The 17315-nt window shown below is 62.3% G+C and overlaps 1 protein-coding gene across 1 annotated transcript in view; it reads left to right on the top strand.

Moving 5' to 3' along the window:
• The window catches only part of stk36 (serine/threonine kinase 36 (fused homolog, Drosophila)), a 62650-nt gene extending 46740 nt beyond the window's left edge, over nt 1-15910 (top strand). The window contains exons 14-16 of the mRNA XM_038780352.1: nt 274-460; nt 8432-9178; nt 15031-15910. Coding sequence (XP_038636280.1) covers nt 274-460; nt 8432-9178; nt 15031-15204 — 1108 coding nt within the window. The 3' untranslated portion in view covers nt 15205-15910. The remainder of the gene's footprint in view (nt 1-273; nt 461-8431; nt 9179-15030) is intronic.
• The last annotated feature ends 1405 nt before the right edge of the window (nt 15911-17315 follow it).

Genomic DNA, 17315 nt, shown 5'->3' with positions numbered 1-17315 from the left:
CAGGACAGGTACAGCACGGGGTTAGATACAGAGTAAAGCTCCCTCTACACTGTCCCCATCAAACACTCCCAGGACAGGCACAGCACGGGGTTAGATACAGAGTAAAGCTCCCTCTACACTGTCCCCATCAAACACTCCCAGGTCAGGTACAGCACGGGGTTAGATACAGAGTAAAGCTCCCTCTACACTGTCCCCATCAAACACTCCCAGGTCAGGCACAGCACGGGGGTGGATGTCTTTCTCTGAGCAGTGTTTTGCTGTGTCCATGTCCAGGTTGGATCTCTCTGCTGCCAGTCTCGGTGCTAATCCTGCTGATGTTGGAGTTCAGACAGTGCACAATGTAGTCATGAGGGTTTGTCAGCTGCTGTGCTTCCCATTTGCAATGGATGTAGAGGAGGCGATGTTCAGTGATATTCTACTCGCTCTGCTCGAGGGAGAGTTTGTACGGCATCTCATACAGGTAGAGTCTGCAGCGTTGGCACACACCAGCTCTCTTGCTCACACACTCTCTCTCCCACATGCCCTCTCGCAGAGAGACACATACACAAAACAGATAGGCAGTTAGTCTGTGAACACATGTGACACGCTCACATTTTCTCACACACTGTTAGAGTCCTTCATTTTCATTTCCTTTGTTCCCACTTATTTTATTGTTTTTAGTCCAAGGACTCATAATTGGAATGCACCTTTAGCAGTGAGCTTCAGCTGACGCAGCCTGCTAGTCAGGACAGCGTGTTCCCAGGTTATGTTTCTTTGGAAAGGAGAATACAGACTTTCTGGGAATCTGAAGAACGAGCTTTGGAGGAAGTTGATTCAATTGGCTGGCTGACAACCTGCCCAGGAACAGTGTTCAGATTGATGGCCAGGGACAGTGCTCTGGCTGGCTGCCAGGGACAGTGCTCTGGCTGGCTGCCAGGGACAGTGCTCTGGCTGTCGGCCAGGGACAGTGCTCTGGCTGTCGGCCAGGGACAGTGCTCTGGCTGTCGGCCAGGGACAGAGCTCTGGCTGTCGGCCAGGGACAGTGCTCTGGCTGGCTGCCAGGGACAGTGCTCTGGCTGTCGGCCAGGGACAGTGCTCTGGCTGTCGGCCAGGGACAGTGCTCTGGCTGTCGGCCAGGGACAGTGCTCTGGCTGTCGGCCAGGGACAGTGCTCTGGCTGTCGGCCAGGGACAGAGCTCTGGCTGGCTGCCAGGGACAGTGCTCTGGCTGGCTGCCAGGGACAGTGCTCTGGCTGGCTGCCAGGGACAGTGCTCTGGCTGTCGGCCAGGGACAGTGCTCTGGCTGGCTGCCAGGGACAGTGCTCTGACTGTCGGCCAGGGACAGTGCTCTGGCTGTCGGCCAGGGACAGTGCTCTGGCTGTCGGCCAGGGACAGTGCTCTGGCTGTCGGCCAGGGACAGTGTTCTGACTGTCGGCCAGGGACAGTGCTCTGGCTGTCGGCCAGGGACAGTGCTCTGGCTGGCTGCCAGGGACAGTGCTCTGGCTGTCGGCCAGGGACAGTGCTCTGGCTGGCTGCCAGGGACAGTGCTCTGGCTGGCTGCCAGGGACAGTGCTCTGGCTGTCAGCCAGGGACAGTGCTCTGGCTGTCGGCCAGGGACAGTGCTCTGACTGTCGGCCAGGGACAGTGCTCTGGCTGTCGGCCAGGGACAGTGCTCTGGCTGTCGGCCAGGGACAGTGCTCTGGCTGTCGGCCAGGGACAGTGCTCTGGCTGTCGGCCAGGGACAGTGCTCTGGCTGTCGGCCAGGGACAGTGCTCTGGCTGTCGGCCAGGGACAGTGCTCTGGCTGGCTGCCAGGGACAGTGCTCTGGCTGTCGGCCAGGGACAGTGCTCTGGCTGTCGGCCAGGGACAGTGCTCTGGCTGGCTGCCAGGGACAGTGCTCTGGCTGGCTGCCAGGGACAGTGCTCTGGCTGGCTGCCAGGGACAGTGCTCTGGCTGTCGGCCAGGGACAGTGCTCTGGCTGTCGGCCAGGGACAGTGCTCTGGCTGTCCGCACTCCCCCCTCCCTCCCTCTGTCTCGCTCCTTCCCTCCCTCCACCTCACAGTCCCTCCCGCGCCCACTCGCAGCCCCTCCAGCGCACACTCGCAGCCCCTCCCGCGCACACTCGCATCCCCTCCAGCGCACACCCGCATCCCCTCCAGCGCACACTCACAGCCACTCGACGCACACTCGCAGCCCCTCCAGCGCACACTCGAAGCCCCTCCCGCGCACACTCGCAGCCCCTCCCGCGCACACCCGCATCCCCTCCAGCGCACACTCGAAGCCCCTCCTGCGCACACTCGCAGCCGCTCCACCGCACACTCGCATCCCCTCCCGCGCACACTCGCATCCCCTCCCGCGCACACTCGCAGCCCCTCCCGCGCACACTCGCAGCCCCTACAGCGCACACTCGCATCCCCTCCAGCGCACACTCTCAGCCGCTCCCGCGCACACTCGCATCCCCTCCCGCGCACACTCGCAGCCCCTCCCGCGCACACTCGCATCCCCTCCCGCGCACACTCGCATCCCCTCCCGCGCACACTCGCATCCCCTCCCGCGCACACTCGCATCCCCTCCCGCGCACACTCGCAGCCCTTCCCTCGCACACTCGCATCCACCCCCGCGCACACTCGCATCCCCTCCCGCGCACACTCGCATCCCCTCCCGCGCACACTCGCAGCCCTTCCCTCGCACACTCGCATCCACCCCCGCGCACACTCGCAGCCCCTCCCGCGCACACTCTCAGCCGCTCCCGCGCACACTCGCAGCCCCTCCCACGCACACTCGCAGCCTCTCTCACGCACACTCGCAGCCCCTCCAGCGCACACTCGCAGCCCCTCCCGTGCAAACTCGCAGCCCCTCCCGCGCACACTCGCAGCCCCTCCCGCGCACACTCTCAGCCGCTCCCGCGCACACTCGCAGCCCCTCCCACGCACACTCGCAGCCTCTCTCACGCACACTCGCAGCCCCTCCAGCGCACACTCGCAGCCCCTCCCGCGCAAACTCGCAGCCCCTCCCGCGCACACTCGCAGCCCCTCCCGCGCACACTCGCAGCCCCTCCCGCGCACACTCGCAGCCCCTCCCGCAAACACTCGCAGCCCCTCCCGCGCACACTCGCAGCCCCTCCCGCGCACACTCGCAGCCCCTCCCGCGCACACTCGCAGCCCCTCCCGCGCACACTCGCAGCCCCTCCCGCGCACACTCGCAGCCCCTCCCGCACACACTCGCAGCCCCTCCCGCACACACTCGCAGCCCCTCCCGCGCACACTCGCATCCCCTCCCACGCACACTCGCAGCCCCTCCCGCGCACACTCGCAGCCCCTCCCGCGCACACTCGCAGCCCCTCCCGCGCACACTCGCAGCCCCTCCCGCGCACACTCGCAGCCTCTCCCACATACACTCTCAGCCTCTCCCACGCACACTCGCATCCCCTCCCGCGCACACTTGCAGCCCCTCCCGCGCACACTCGCAGCCCCTCCCGCGCACACTCGCAGCCTCTCCCACGCACACTCGCAGCCCCTCCCTCGCACACTCGCAGCCCCTCCCGCGCACACTCGCAGCCCCTCCCGCGCACACTCGCAGCCCCTCACGCGCACACTCGCAGCCCCTCCCGCGCACACTCGCAGCCCCTCCCTCGCACACTCGCAGCCCCTCCCGCGCACACTCGCATCCCCTCCCGCGCACACTCGCAGCCTCTCTCACGCACACTCGCAGCCCCTCCAGCGCACACTCGCAGCCCCTCCCGCGCAAACTCCCAGCCCCTCCCGCGCACACTCGCAGCCCCTCCCGCGCACACTCGCAGCCCCTCCCGCGCACACTCCAGCCCCTCCCGCACACACTCGCAGCCGCTCCCGCGCACACTCGCAGCCCCTCCCACGCACACTCGCAGCCCCTCCCGCGCACACTCGCAGCCTCTCCCACGCACACTCGCAGCCTCTCCCGCGCACACTCGCAGCCCCTCCCGCGCACACTCGCAGCCTCTCCCACGCACACTCGCAGCGCCTCCCGCGCACACTCGCAGCCCCTCCCGCGCACACTCGCAGCCCCTCCCGTGCACACTCGCAGCCCCTCCCTCGCACACTCGCAGCCCCTCCCACGCACACTCGCAGCCCCTCCCGCGCACACTCGCAGCCTCTCCCGCGCACACTCGCAGCGCCTCCCGCGCACACTCGCAGCCCCTCCCGCGCACACTCGCAGCCCCTCCCGTGCACACTCGCAGCCCCTCCCTCGCACACTCGCAGCCCCTCCCACGCACACTCGCAGCCCCTCCCGCGCACACTCGCAGCCCCTCACGCGCACACTCGCAGCCCCTCCCGCGCACACTCGCAGCCTCTCCCGCGCACACTCGCAGCCTCTCCCGCGCACACTCGCAGCCCCTCCCGCGCACACTCGCAGCCCCTCGCGCGCATACTCGCAGCCCCTCGCGCGCACACTCGCAGCCCCTCCCGCGCACACTCGCAGCCCCTCCCGCACACACTCGCAGCCCCTCCCGCGCACACTCGCAGCCCCTCCCGCGCACACTCGCAGCCCCTCCCGCGCACACTCGCAGCCTCTCCCGCGCACACTCGCAGCCCCTCCCGCGCACACTCGCAGCCCCTCGCGCGCATACTCGCAGCCCCTCGCGCGCACACTCGCAGCCCCTCCCGCGCACACTCGCAGCCCCTCCCGCGCACACTCGCAGCCGCTCCCGCGGACACTCGCAGCCCCTCCCGCGCACACTCGCAGCCCCTCCAGCGCACACTCTCAGCCCCTCCCGCGCACACTCGCAGCCCCTCCCGCGCACACCCGCATCCCCTCCCGCGCACACTTGCAGCCCCTCCCGCGCACACTCGCAGCCCCTCCCGCGCACACTCGCAGCCCCTCCAGCGCACACTCGCAGCCCCTCCAGCGCACACTTGCAGCCCCTCCCGCGCACACTCGCAGCCCCTCCAGCGCACACTCGCTGCCCCTACAGCGCACACTCTCAGCCGCTCCCGCGCACACTCGCAGCCTCTCCCACGCACACTCGCAGCCTCTCTCACGCACACTCGCAGCCCCTCCAGAGCACACTCGCAGCCCCTCCCGCGCAAACTCACAGCCCCTCCCGCGCACACTCGCAGCCCCTCCCGCGCACACTCGCAGCCCCTCCCGCAAACACTCGCAGCCCCTCCCGCGCACACTCGCAGCCCCTCCCGCGCACACTCGCAGCCCCTCCCGCGCACACTCGCAGCCCCTCCCGCGCACACTCGCAGCCCCTCCCGCACACACTCGCAGCCCCTCCCGCACACACTCGCAGCCCCTCCCGCGCACACTCGCATCCCCTCCCGCGCACACTCGCAGCCCCTCCCGCGCACACTCGCAGCCCCTCCCGCGCACACTCGCAGCCCCTCCAGCGCACACTCGCAGCCCCTCCCGCGCAAACTCGCAGCCCCTCCCGCGCACACTCGCAGCCCCTCCCGCGCACACTCGCAGCCGCTCCCGCACACACTTGCAGCCCCTCCCGCGCACACTCGCAGCCCCTCCCGCGCACACTCGCAGCCTCTCCCACGCACACTCGCAGCCCCTCCAGCACACACTCGCAGCCCCTCCCGCGCACACTCGCAGCCCCTCACGCGCACACTCGCAGCCCCTCCCGCGCACACTCGCAGCCCCTCCCTCGCACACTCGCAGCCCCTCCCGCGCACACTCGCATCCCCTCCCTCGCACACTCGCAGCCCCTCCAGCGCACACTCGCAGCTCCTCCCGCGCAAACTCGCAGCCCCTCCCGCGCACACTCGCAGCCCCTCCCGCGCACACTCGCAGCCCCTCCCGCGCACACTCGCAGCCCCTCCCGCACACACTCGCAGCCGCTCCCGCGCACACTCGCAGCCCCTCCCGCGCACACTCGCAGCCCCTCCCGCGCACACTCGCAGCCTCTCCCACGCACACTCGCAGCCTCTCCCGCGCACACTCGCAGCCCCTCCCGCGCACACTCGCAGCCTCTCCCACGCACACTCGCAGCCTCTCCCGCGCACACTCGCAGCGCCTCCCGCGCACACTCGCAGCCCCTCCCGCGCACACTCGCAGCCCCTCCCTCGCACACTCGCAGCCCCTCCCTCGCACACTCGCAGCCCCTCCCACGCACACTCGCAGCCCCTCCCGCGCACAATCGCAGCCCCTCACGCGCACACTCGCAGCCTCTCCCGCGCACACTCGCAGCCCCTCCCGCGCACACTCGCAGCCCCTCCCTCGCACACTCGCAGCCCCTCCCTCGCACACTCGCAGCCCCTCCCGCGCACACTCTCAGCCCCTCCAGCACACACTCGCAGCCCCTCCCGCACACACTCGCAGCCGCTCCCGCGCACACTCGCAGCCCCTCCCGCGCACACTCGCAGCCCCTCCCGCGCACACTCGCAGCCTCTCCCACGCACACTCGCAGCCTCTCCCGCGCACACTCGCAGCCCCTCCCACGCACACTCGCAGCCCCTCGCGCGCATACTCGCAGCCCCTCGCGCGCACACTCGCAGCCCCTCCCGCGCACACTCGCAGCCCCTCCCGCGCACACTCGCAGCCGCTCCCGCGCACACTCGCAGCCCCTCCCGCGCACACTCTCAGCCCCTCCCGCGCACACTCGCAGCCCCTCCCGCGCACACCCGCATCCCCTCCCGCGCACACTTGCAGCCCCTCCCGCGCACACTCGCAGCCCCTCCCGCGCACACTCGCAGCCCCTCCAGCGCACACTCGCAGCCCCTCCAGCGCACACTTGCAGCCCCTCCCGCGCACACTCGCAGCCCCTCCAGCGCACACTCGCTGCCCCTACAGCGCACACTCGCAGCCTCTCCCACGCACACTCGCAGCCCCTCCAGCGCACACTCGCAACCCCTCCCGCGCACACTCGCAGCCCATCCCGCGCACACTCGCAGCCCATCCCGCGCACACTCGCAGCCCCTCCCGCGCACACTCGCAGCCCCTCCCGCGCACACTCGCAGCCCCTCCCGCGCACACTCGCAGCCCCTCCCTCGCACACTCGCAGCCCCTCCCTCGCACACTCGCAGCCCCTCCCGCGCACACTCGCAGCCCCTCCCTCGCACACTCGCAGCCCCTCCCTCGCACACTCGCAGCCCCTCCCACGCACACTCGCAACCGCTCCCGCGCACACTCGCAGCCCCTCCCGCGCACACTCGCAGCCCATCCCGCGCATACTCGCAGCCCCTCCCGCGCACACTCGCAGCCTCTCTCACGCACACTCGCAGCCCCTCCAGCGCACACTCGCAGCCCCTCCCGCGCACACTCGCAGCCCCTCCCGCGCACACTCGCAGCCCCTCCAGCGTACACTCGCAGCCCCTCGCGCGCACACTCGCAGCCTCTCCCGCGCACACTTGCAGCCCCTCCCTCGCACACTCGCAGCCTCTCCCGCGCACACTTGCAGCCCCTCCCGCGCACACTCGCAGCCGCTTCCGCGCACACTCGCAGCCCCTCCAGCGCACACTCGCAGCCGCTTCCGCGCACACTCTCAGCCCCTCCCGCGCACACTCTCAGCCCCTCCCGCGCACACTCTCAGCCCTTCCCTCGCACACTCGCAGCCCCTACAGCGCACACTCGCAGTTCCTCCCGCGCACTCTCACGGAGAGATTGATTTGGGCTAAGGTTTTGTAATGTAATAAGGTTTCAATATTTTATTTTATCATCTTCTAATTCCATCTCTTTCTTTCATCTCCTTTCCTGCTCTCTCTTGCTCCCCCCACCCATGTCTCGCCATTCCCCGTCCTTCCACCCCGCCTCTCTCCCCCCTCCCCTATCTCATTCCCCCTCCCTCTGTTTCACTCGCTCCCCCTCCCTCTGTTTCACTCGCTCCCTCCCTCCCTCTGTCTCGCTCCCCCCTCTGTCTCGCTCCCTCCCTCTGTCTCGCTCCCTCCCTCTGTCTCGCTCCCTCCCTCTGTCTCGCTCCCTCCCTCTGTCTCGCTCCCTCCCTCTGTCTCGCTCCCTCCCTCTGTCTCGCTCCCTCCCTCTGTCTCGCTCCCTCCCTCTGTCTCGCTCCCCCCTGTCTCGCTCCCCCCTCTCCCTGTCACACTCCCCCCTCTTCCTGTCTTGCTCCTCCCTCCCTCCCTCTGTCTCGCCCCCCCCCCTCCCTCCTTCTGTCTTGCCCCCCCTCCTTGTCTCGCTCCTTCCCTCCCTCCGTCTCGCTCCCCGCCTCCCTCCCTCTGTCTCGCTCGCCTCCTCCCTCCCTCCGTCTCGCTCCCCCCTCCCTCTGTCTCGCTCCCCCCTCTTTCGCTCCCCCCTCCCTCCCTGTCTCACTCCTTCCCTCCCTCTGTCTCGCTCTCCTCCTCCCTCCCTCCGTCTCGCTCCCCCCCCTCCCTCTGTCTCGCTCCCCCCCATCTCGCTTCACCCTCCCTTCCTTTCTCACTCCTTCCCTCCCTCTGTCTCGCTACCCCCCTCCCTCCCTCCGTCTCGCTCCCTCCCTCCCGCTGTCTCGCTCCCCCCTCCCTGTCTTGCTCCCAGGTGGTTCTGCACCGTTTGCCGATGCTCTCAGCTGAGATTGCCCTCGGTCTCCTGTGTCGCCTGGTGTTGAGCGGTGCCAGCTTCGTGGATCAGTTTGTGGCCGGCTGGTCGCCCTCCCCCTCCGCCTCCGAGTATTTGGGCTGCCTCCTGCAGTCCCAGGAGATGACCCCTTCCCTGTCTGAGCTGCTCTCCCTCCTGGCCCAGGTGGGCCGCACCTCCCCACCGTGCCACCTGCTGTTCCTGAAGGAGGCGCTCGGGGCTTCCGACGACTGCCAGCCGCTACTGCAGGCCCTCCAGCACCCCGATGGTGCCGTCAGACGCAAAGCCTGCAGCCTGGCAGGGAGACTGCTAGCCGAGGGGGGGAGTGAAGAGGGCCGGTGGCGGACACTGCTGCTGGACAAGGTGCTGGAAAGGCTGAGGGACCAGGACCCAGGTGTAAGAGAGGCAGCCAGCTTCGCCGCCGGCAATGCAGCCTACCAGGCAGGCTCCTCTGTGCAGCCTCTAACCGCAGCTCTCCCAAGCCTCGTGGGGCTCCTGAGTGACCGGCGGCCCCGGACCCGACGCAACGCCTCCTCAGCCCTCCACAACCTGGCCCGCGGAGGCTCGGCACAGCTCGGCAGGTCTCTCCTGAGGGTTGGGGCTCCGCAGCGCCTCCTTGAACTGGCCTGCCGGGACAGCCAGGCCAGCGTGAGGGAGGCAGCTCTGGCAGCTCTGCGAGCTCTCTCTCACTGGCCCCACATACGGGAGGTGAGTACCTGGGGTATAGGGCGAGGCAAGAAGTGGCGGAGAGGGTTAGATAGACCTCCCCAGATACAGGAGTGAGTGAGAGAGAGAGAGACCTCCCCAGATACAGGGAGTGTGTGTGAGAGAGAGACCTCCCCAGATACAGGAGTGTGTGTGTGAGAGAGACCTCCCCAGATACAGGAGTGTGTGTGTGAGAGAGAGAGAGGGTTAGAGATGTGGTGAATGTATAGTACTAGTAATTCACCAGTGTATTAGTATCACGTCCTGCCATTGTGTTACAGCTATGTTATGTTGTTGACCTTGTGGGCTCCACCTTTGGGCCATTGTGTGGCTTCACCCACAGGGGGATATGTTGGGGCATGTATGGGCTCCGCCCTTGGCTCCTCTCCCTTGAAAGGAAGTAGAAAGAGCAGTTGACCTGTCGGCGGTCCACGGTATTGTACTAGTCGCAGACCTCGGTTTGCTTCTACTCGTGACTTTGAGTGAATTGATGGTCGCATCAATTTAATCAGCTTAAACACAACTATGGAATCAGCCCTCAAACCTGATCGACTGGAACACGATCCGCAGGCTGCGGAGGCAAAATAAATTTGTTCGCACTGGCTTTGATGCTTTAAGGCCTATCTCGCTGCCGCTTCCATGCCCTCCGTCACCGATGAACAGAAGCTGAGCCCCCTCCACGCACGGGTGAGCCATCGCATTTCTGTTCAGCTCGACAAGGCTTCCTCATACGCAGACGCCCTCGCGACGCTCGAATGCCTCTACGTACGGCCCGTGAACGAGGTATATGCGTGACACATCTTCACCACTCGCCGCCAGCGCCCCGGGGAGTCGCTAAATGACTACCTACGCGACCTCAAAGCCCTCGTACGCAACTGTAATTACCAGGCCGTTACGGCCACTCAGCACATGGAACTCGCTGTCCGAGACGTCTACGTGGCGGGGGTCCAGTTGAATTATGTGAGACAGCGCCTGCTCAAAAAAGGGGCCCAGGACGTGAACGACACATTAACGTTAGCCACCCCTCTGCAGGTTGCGTTTCAGAGCCTTACTGCGTTCCTGGCTGACCACGCGACCCCCTCGTGGGCCCCCGACCAAAGACTACCCCAGGCCTGTGCCGCACGGCCGCCTGCCCATCATGGGGGGCTACCCTGCTATTTTTGCGGCCAGTCTCAACACCCCCGACAGAACTGCCCGGCCCGCAACACGAACTGCAGCAGCTGCGGGAAAAAAAGGACATTTCGCCAAAGTTTGCCTGGTCAGGTCTAAGAACTCGAATTCACAGGCCCGATCCTCAGACTCACAGGCCCGCAGACCCCGCAGTGTGACAGCGTGTCTGCCGACTCCGCCCCCTGCAGACGAGTCATCAGCCTCGTGCTATGAGAGGGGACAGCCCTCTTCCAGCCCTCACGGCACATGTGACGCACGGGGGTCGCCATCTTGGCCATCCTCCACCACGCGGCCAGCCACGTGCGATCCATGGGGGCCGCCATCTTGGATGCCATCTTCCTCACCACCCGCCACGCTCGACCAACGGGGGCCGCCATCTGCTATGCCGCTCGACGCGTATGATCAATATGGACAGTCATCGGGGGGCCGCCCCAGCACCTCCGACCACGCCGCCAGCTACCCGCAGCTCAGTGCGGTCACCCTGGACCAGTCACGACCCAAGCACCTTCAGAGCTCTATGATGACCGTCCGGGTAAACGGGCACGAGTCGCCTTGCCTCTTCGACTCCGAGAGCACAGAGAGCTTCATTCACCCGGACATGGTAAGACGCTGCTCGCTCCCAATTTTCCCGGCACAACAAACCATCTCCCTCGCCTCGGGTCGCACTCGATGCAAATCCGAGGGTGCACTACCGCAACCCTAGAAATACAGGGCGCTGAGTACACCAATTTTAAATTATATGTGCTCCCACATCTCTGCGCTCCTCTCCTATTGGGACTCGACTTCCAATGTAACCTCAGGGGCCTAACCCTGAAGTTCGGGGGCTCCTACTCCCACTCACCATATGCAGCCTCGCGACCCTAAAAGCCGACCCTCCCCTCTCTTCGCAAACCTCACCACCGACTGCAAGCCAGTTGCCACCAGAAGCAGGTGGTATAGCATACAGGACAGGACGTTCATTAGGTCCGAGGTCCAGCGTCTCTTGCGGGAGGGAGTCATCGAGGCCAGCAATAGCCCCTGGAGAGCTCAGGTGGTGGTCGTCAAGACCGGGGAATAGTTGCGGATGGTGGTTGATTACAGCCAAACCATTAACCGGTATGCGCAACTCGATGCGTACCCCCTCCCCCGGATTGCAGACATGGTAAACCAGATCGCTCAGTACCGGGTGTTCTCCACGGTGGATCTGAAGTCTGCATACCACCAGCTCCCAATCTGTCCGGAGGACCGCCACTACACGGCTTTTGAGGCAGATGGTCGCCTTTTCCATTTCCTCCGGGTCCCTTTCGGCGTCACGAATGGGGTCTCGGTGTTCCAACGAACAATGGACCGAATGGTGGGCCAGTAAGGACTGCGGGCCTGATGCACCATCAATTGGACACGAGGCGAAGATGTGATCCAAACAAAAGGCTTTAATGCACAAGATGTGTGCCCGGCAGCACACGTACAGAAGAATGGCTGACTGCCGGGGAACACGGGTTCTTATATCCCGCCCTGTAGGCGGAGCTACCTACCTCTCCGCCAATCGGCTGAGAGGCACATGATTTACCCGGGCCGATGGGCAGCGAGTCCTCTGCACCAATGGCAGCTCACCTCTGAGGTACCATAATACCCCTAGTCATACTACCACAGGGCCACATTTCCGTACTTGAACAATGTCACCATCTGTGGCCATGATCAGCAGGACCACGACGCCAATCTCCACCGATTTCTTCAAACCGCCCAAACCCTCAATCTCTCCTACAAGGAGAAATGCGTTTTCTGCACAACCAGACAGCCATCCTCGGCTACGTCGTGGAGAACGGGGTCCTAGGGCCCAACCCTGACCGTATGCGCCCCTTCCTGCAACTTCCCCTCCCCCACTGTCCCAAGGCCCTGAAGAGGTGCCTTGGGTTCTTTTCATATTACGCCTAATGGGTCCCCAATTATGCGGACAAAGCCCGCCCACTAATCAAGGCCCCCATCTTTCCACTGGCAACTGAGGCCCACCAGGCCTTCAGCTGCATCAAGGCGGACATCGCCAAAGCCGCGATGCGCACAGTGGACGAGTCCGTCCCCTTCCAGGTGGAGAGCAACATATCAGAGGTCGCTCTCGCCGCCACGCTCAACCAAGTAGGCAGACCGGTAGCGTTATTTTCGCGCACCCTCACCACCTCTGAAATTCAACACGGTCGAAAAAGAAGCCCAAGCCATCGTGGAAGCCGGACGGCACTGGAGGCAATACCTCGCGGGTAGGAGGTTTACTCTCGTCACCGACCAGCGATCGGTAGACTTCATGTTCGACAATACGCAGCGGGGCAAAATCAAGAACGATAAGATCTTGAGGTGGAGGATCGAACTCTCCACCTATAACTACGATATAGTATATCGTCCTGGGAAGCTCAACGAGCCCCCAGATGCCCTGTCCTGCGGCACATGTGCCAGTGCACAAGATGACCGACTAGCTATCCATGATGACCTCTGCCACCTGGCTCGTCCATTATATCAAGGCCCACAACCTGCCCTACTCCACCGAGGAGGTCAGAGCTATGAACAGGGACTGCCAAATCTGTGCGGAGTGTAAACCGCACTTCTATCAACCGGATAAGGCCCACCTGGTAAAAGCATCCCGGCCCTTTGAAAGCCTCAGTATCGATTTCAAAGGGCCCCTCCCCTCCAATAACCGCAATACATATTTCCTCAACATCATAGATGAGTTCTCCTGCTTCCCATTTGCAATCCCCTGCCCCGATATGACCACGTCCACTGTCATTAGAGCCCGGCATGGTGTCTTCGCCCTGTTTGGTTTCCCCAGTTATGTCCTACACTCCAACCCCCAGTATGCTTATATCGAACACCCCGATAGCCAACAAGATATCGTCTCCCTCCGGGGCCTGGCGCCCGCAGGCTCCACCGCCACCACCTCAGCCCCCCACTATATCCCACCCAACCTACCATGTCCAGCACCCCCCGCCCCGATATGGCTCCCGGGCTCCCTCCCGCCCGCCACACCGGTCCACAGGAATGAAGCTCCAGAAAAGACGCTCCTGGAGTCCACGCCTGTGCCCGCACCGGCCCCACTTCTGATGCCAGCACGGATGAGCCCGACACCCGGACCAGCAACAACGCCAGAGCTTCGGGGATCACAGCGCACAATCAGGGGGTGAATGTGGTGAATGTATAGTACTAGTAATTCACCAGTGTATTAGTATCATGTTCTGCCATTGTGTTACAGCTATGTTATGTTGTTGACCTTGTGGGCTCCACCTATGGGCCATTGTGCGGCTTCACCCACAGGGGGATGTGGTGGGGCATGTACGGGCTCCGCCCATGGCTCCTCCCCCTTGAAAGGCAGCACGGTAGCATTGTGGATAGCACAATCGCTTCACAGCTCCAGGGTCCCTGGTTCGATTCCGGCTTGGGTCACTGTCTGTGCGGAGTCTGCACATCCTCCCCGTGTGTGCGTGGGTTTCCTCCGGGTGCTCCGGTTTCCTCCCACAGTTCAAAGATGTGCAGGTTAGGTGGATTGGCCATGATAAATTGCCCTTAGTGTCCAAAATTGCCCTTAGTGTTGGGTGGGGTTACTGGGTTATGGGGATAGTGTAGAGTTGTTGACCTTGGCTGGGGTGCTCTTTCCAAGAGCCGGTGCAGACTCGATGGGCCAAATGGCCTCCTTCTGCACTGTAAATTCTATGAAAGGAAGTATAAAGAGCAGTTAACCTGTAGGTGGTACACAGTATAGTACTAGTCACAGGCAGGCTCTGTTCTCAGCTGATTAAAACCTTGGTTTGCTTCTACTCGTGTCTTTGAGTGAATTGATGGTTGCATCAAGAGAGATCTCCCCAGATACAGGAGTGTGTTAGAGAGACCTCCCCAACTACAGGAGTGTGTGTGTGAGAGAGGGTTAGAGAGACCTCCCCAGATACAGGAGTGTGTGTGAGAGAGAGAGAGGGTTAGAGAGACCTCCCCAGATACAGGAGTGTGTGTGTGAGAGAGAGAGAGAGAGGGTTAGAGAGACCTCCCCAGATACAGGAGTGTGTGTGAGAGAGAGAGAGAGAGAGAGAGGGTTAGAGAGACCTCCCCAGATACAGGAGTGTGTGAGAGAGAGAGAGAGAGAGAGGGTTAGAGAGACCTCCCCAGACACAGGAGTGTGTGAGAGAGAGAGAGAGAGAGAGGGTTAGAGAGACCTCCCCAGACACAGGAGTGTGAGAGAGAGAGAGAGAGAGAGAGGGTTAGAGAGACCTCCCCAGATACAGGAGTGTGTGTGTGAGAGAGAGAGAGGGTTAGAGAGACCTCCCCAGATACAGGAGTGTGTGAGAGAGAGAGAGAGAGAGAGAGAGGGTTAGAGAGACCTCCCCAGACACAGGAGTGTGTGAGAGAGAGAGAGAGGGTTAGAGAGACCTCCCCAGACACAGGAGTGTGAGAGAGAGAGAGAGAGAAGGTTAGAGAGACCTCCCCAGACACAGGAGTGAGAGAGAGTGAGAGAGAGAGAGAGGGTTAGAGAGACCTCCCCAGATACAGGAGTGTGTGTGTGAGAGAGAGAGAGGGTTAGAGAGACCTCCCCAGATACAGGAGTGTGTGTGAGAGAGAGAGAGGGTTAGAGAGACCTCCCCAGCAATAGGAGGGGGGGGGGGGGGGGGGGGGGGGGGAGAAAGAGGGCTGCTGTTGTGCTGTGACTGATTGTCCTGTTTGTAAATGTTTCCTCGCAGGTACTGATCTCAATGAAATCGTGTGACAAGCTCTCCCTGATGTGTCAGCACACTGAGCAAAAAGCAGCATTGTCAGGAATGGGAAGCCTGAGTAGCCCCAGGATCTCGAGCCATACCCTGATTCGGCACTGTAACAGGCTGCTGGAGGTCCTGAGCCCCACACCCAGCCACTGAGCAGCTTCAGGAACGTACGTCGCACTGGGGAGCTGGTATCAGCAGGGGCAACGGGTCAGGGACAGGGGAGATAGAGACGGAGGGCTCGGGGGGGGAGAGAGAGCAAGAGAGGGAGGACTCAGAGGGTGGTGTCAGAAAGACAACGAGAGATAGACATGTCAGAGAGAGCGAGGGCTGAGAGAGAGACCGGGTGAGGTCCAGGGCAAAAGGGTCAGAGAGAGGGGGTCCCAGGTTTGATTCCCGGCTTGGGTCACTGTGTGGAGTCTGCTCGTTCTCCCCATGTCTGCGTGGGTTTCCTCCGGGCGCTCCAGTTTCCACCCACAGTCCAAAGATGTGCAGGTTAGGTGGATTGGCCATTGGGTTACCTGGGGTTACGGGGATAAGGTGGAGGTGTGGGCTTCAGTGGGGTGCTCTTTCCAAGACTCGATGAGCCGAATGGCCTCCTCAAGAGCACGCGCGCGAGGGCTCAGAGAAAGAGAGAGGGTGTGCACGAGGGCTCAGAAAGAAAGAGGGCCCATGCGCGAGACAGCTCAGAGAGAGAGAGGGCGCACAAACGAGGGCTCAAAGGGAGAGAGCCAATGGACCGAACTTGCATATCTTTGGGTTGTGGGGCTGAAACCCACAGACATGGGGAGAATGTGCAAACTCCACACGGACAGTGACCTAGAACCGGGATTGAACCCGGGTCCTCAATGCCATGAAGCAGCAGTGCTAACCACTGCGCCACAGCGCCAACCCTCCTCCCTCAGCACTGACAGTGCGGCCCTCCCTCAGTACTGACTCTCTGACAGTGCAGCGCTCCCTCAGTACTGACCCTCTGACAGTGCAGCACTCCCTCAGTACTGACCCTCTGACAGTGCGGCCCTCCCTCAGTACTGACTCTCTGACAGTGCGGCACTCCCTCAGTACTGACCCTCTGACAGTGCAGCACTCCCTCAGTACTGACCCTCTGACAGTGCGGCGCTCCCTCAGTACTGACCCTCCGACAGTGCGGCACTCCCTCAGTACTGACCCTCTGACAGTGCGGCACTCCCTCAGTACTGACCCTCTGACAGTGCGGCACTCCCTCAGTACTGACCCTCTGACAGTGCGGCACTCCCTCAGTACTGACCCTCTGACAGTGCAGCACTCCCTCAGTACTGACCCTCTGACAGTGCAGCGCTCCCTCAGTACTGACCCTCTGACAGTGCGGCACTCCCTCAGTACTGACCCTCTGACAGTGCGGCACTCCCTCAGTACTGACCCTCCCAACAATGCGACAGGTGAACAAGGAAGGTCAGGTTTGATTTTGAGGACAGTGAGGGACTGCGTCCATTCTTCCGCGTGGAGCCAAACTGCACCTCCACTGATCCTGCCTTGCTCCCCCTCCCCCACTCCGTGGGTGGTGCTGAATTGGATTCAACAATTATGGGCGGCTTTAAAATATTAGCTAAGATGATTGAAAAATGGGGAACTCTGGTAGCAAGCAGGGTCCAACAGAGATTATTTCGAAGACATATTCCAGACAGCAAAATGTTATACTGTACAGAACAATGCCTTGATTTGCCTAAGATCAACAAGAACATTGAACGGACAATTTTAAAAATACATGATGCTGAGGGACAATGGTCTGATGATATTCGAACGGCTTGGAAACAGAAATAAAAGAAAAGATAAAGAGCAAATGAAATGGTGCTTGATTATAATGAGGCAGATTCAGAGGAGGAATGAGAACATTCAGAATACGAATTATGACTGTGAGATTAAAAAAACAGAAAGAGCAGATGCAAGAAATCTATGAAGAATTCAACAGATATTGACCAATGATTGAGCGTTTGGAGATATTAGACAAAGAAAATGCTGGCTTCAAACTATTGATAGCAAACCTCTTGAATTTGAATACGATTCGAGAGTTTAAAAATAGAACATCAGTAGAATGTTTGAATGCAAGAGAACATCTTTGTGATAAATCTCTCAGACCCACAAACCAACAGTATGTCACTTGCACTGAACCAACGCCCCTACGTGTCAATGAAATAACTGGGACTGCCCCTGATTCTGATTGATCTGATTTATTGTCACTTGTACTGAAGTACAGTGAAAAGTATTTTTCTGCGGCCGAGGGAACATAC

Source organism: Scyliorhinus canicula, chromosome 20 (assembly GCF_902713615.1).
Source record: "Scyliorhinus canicula chromosome 20, sScyCan1.1, whole genome shotgun sequence".
Lineage (NCBI taxonomy): Eukaryota > Metazoa > Chordata > Chondrichthyes > Carcharhiniformes > Scyliorhinidae > Scyliorhinus > Scyliorhinus canicula.
This window is presented reverse-complemented; position numbering and strand designations above follow the sequence as displayed.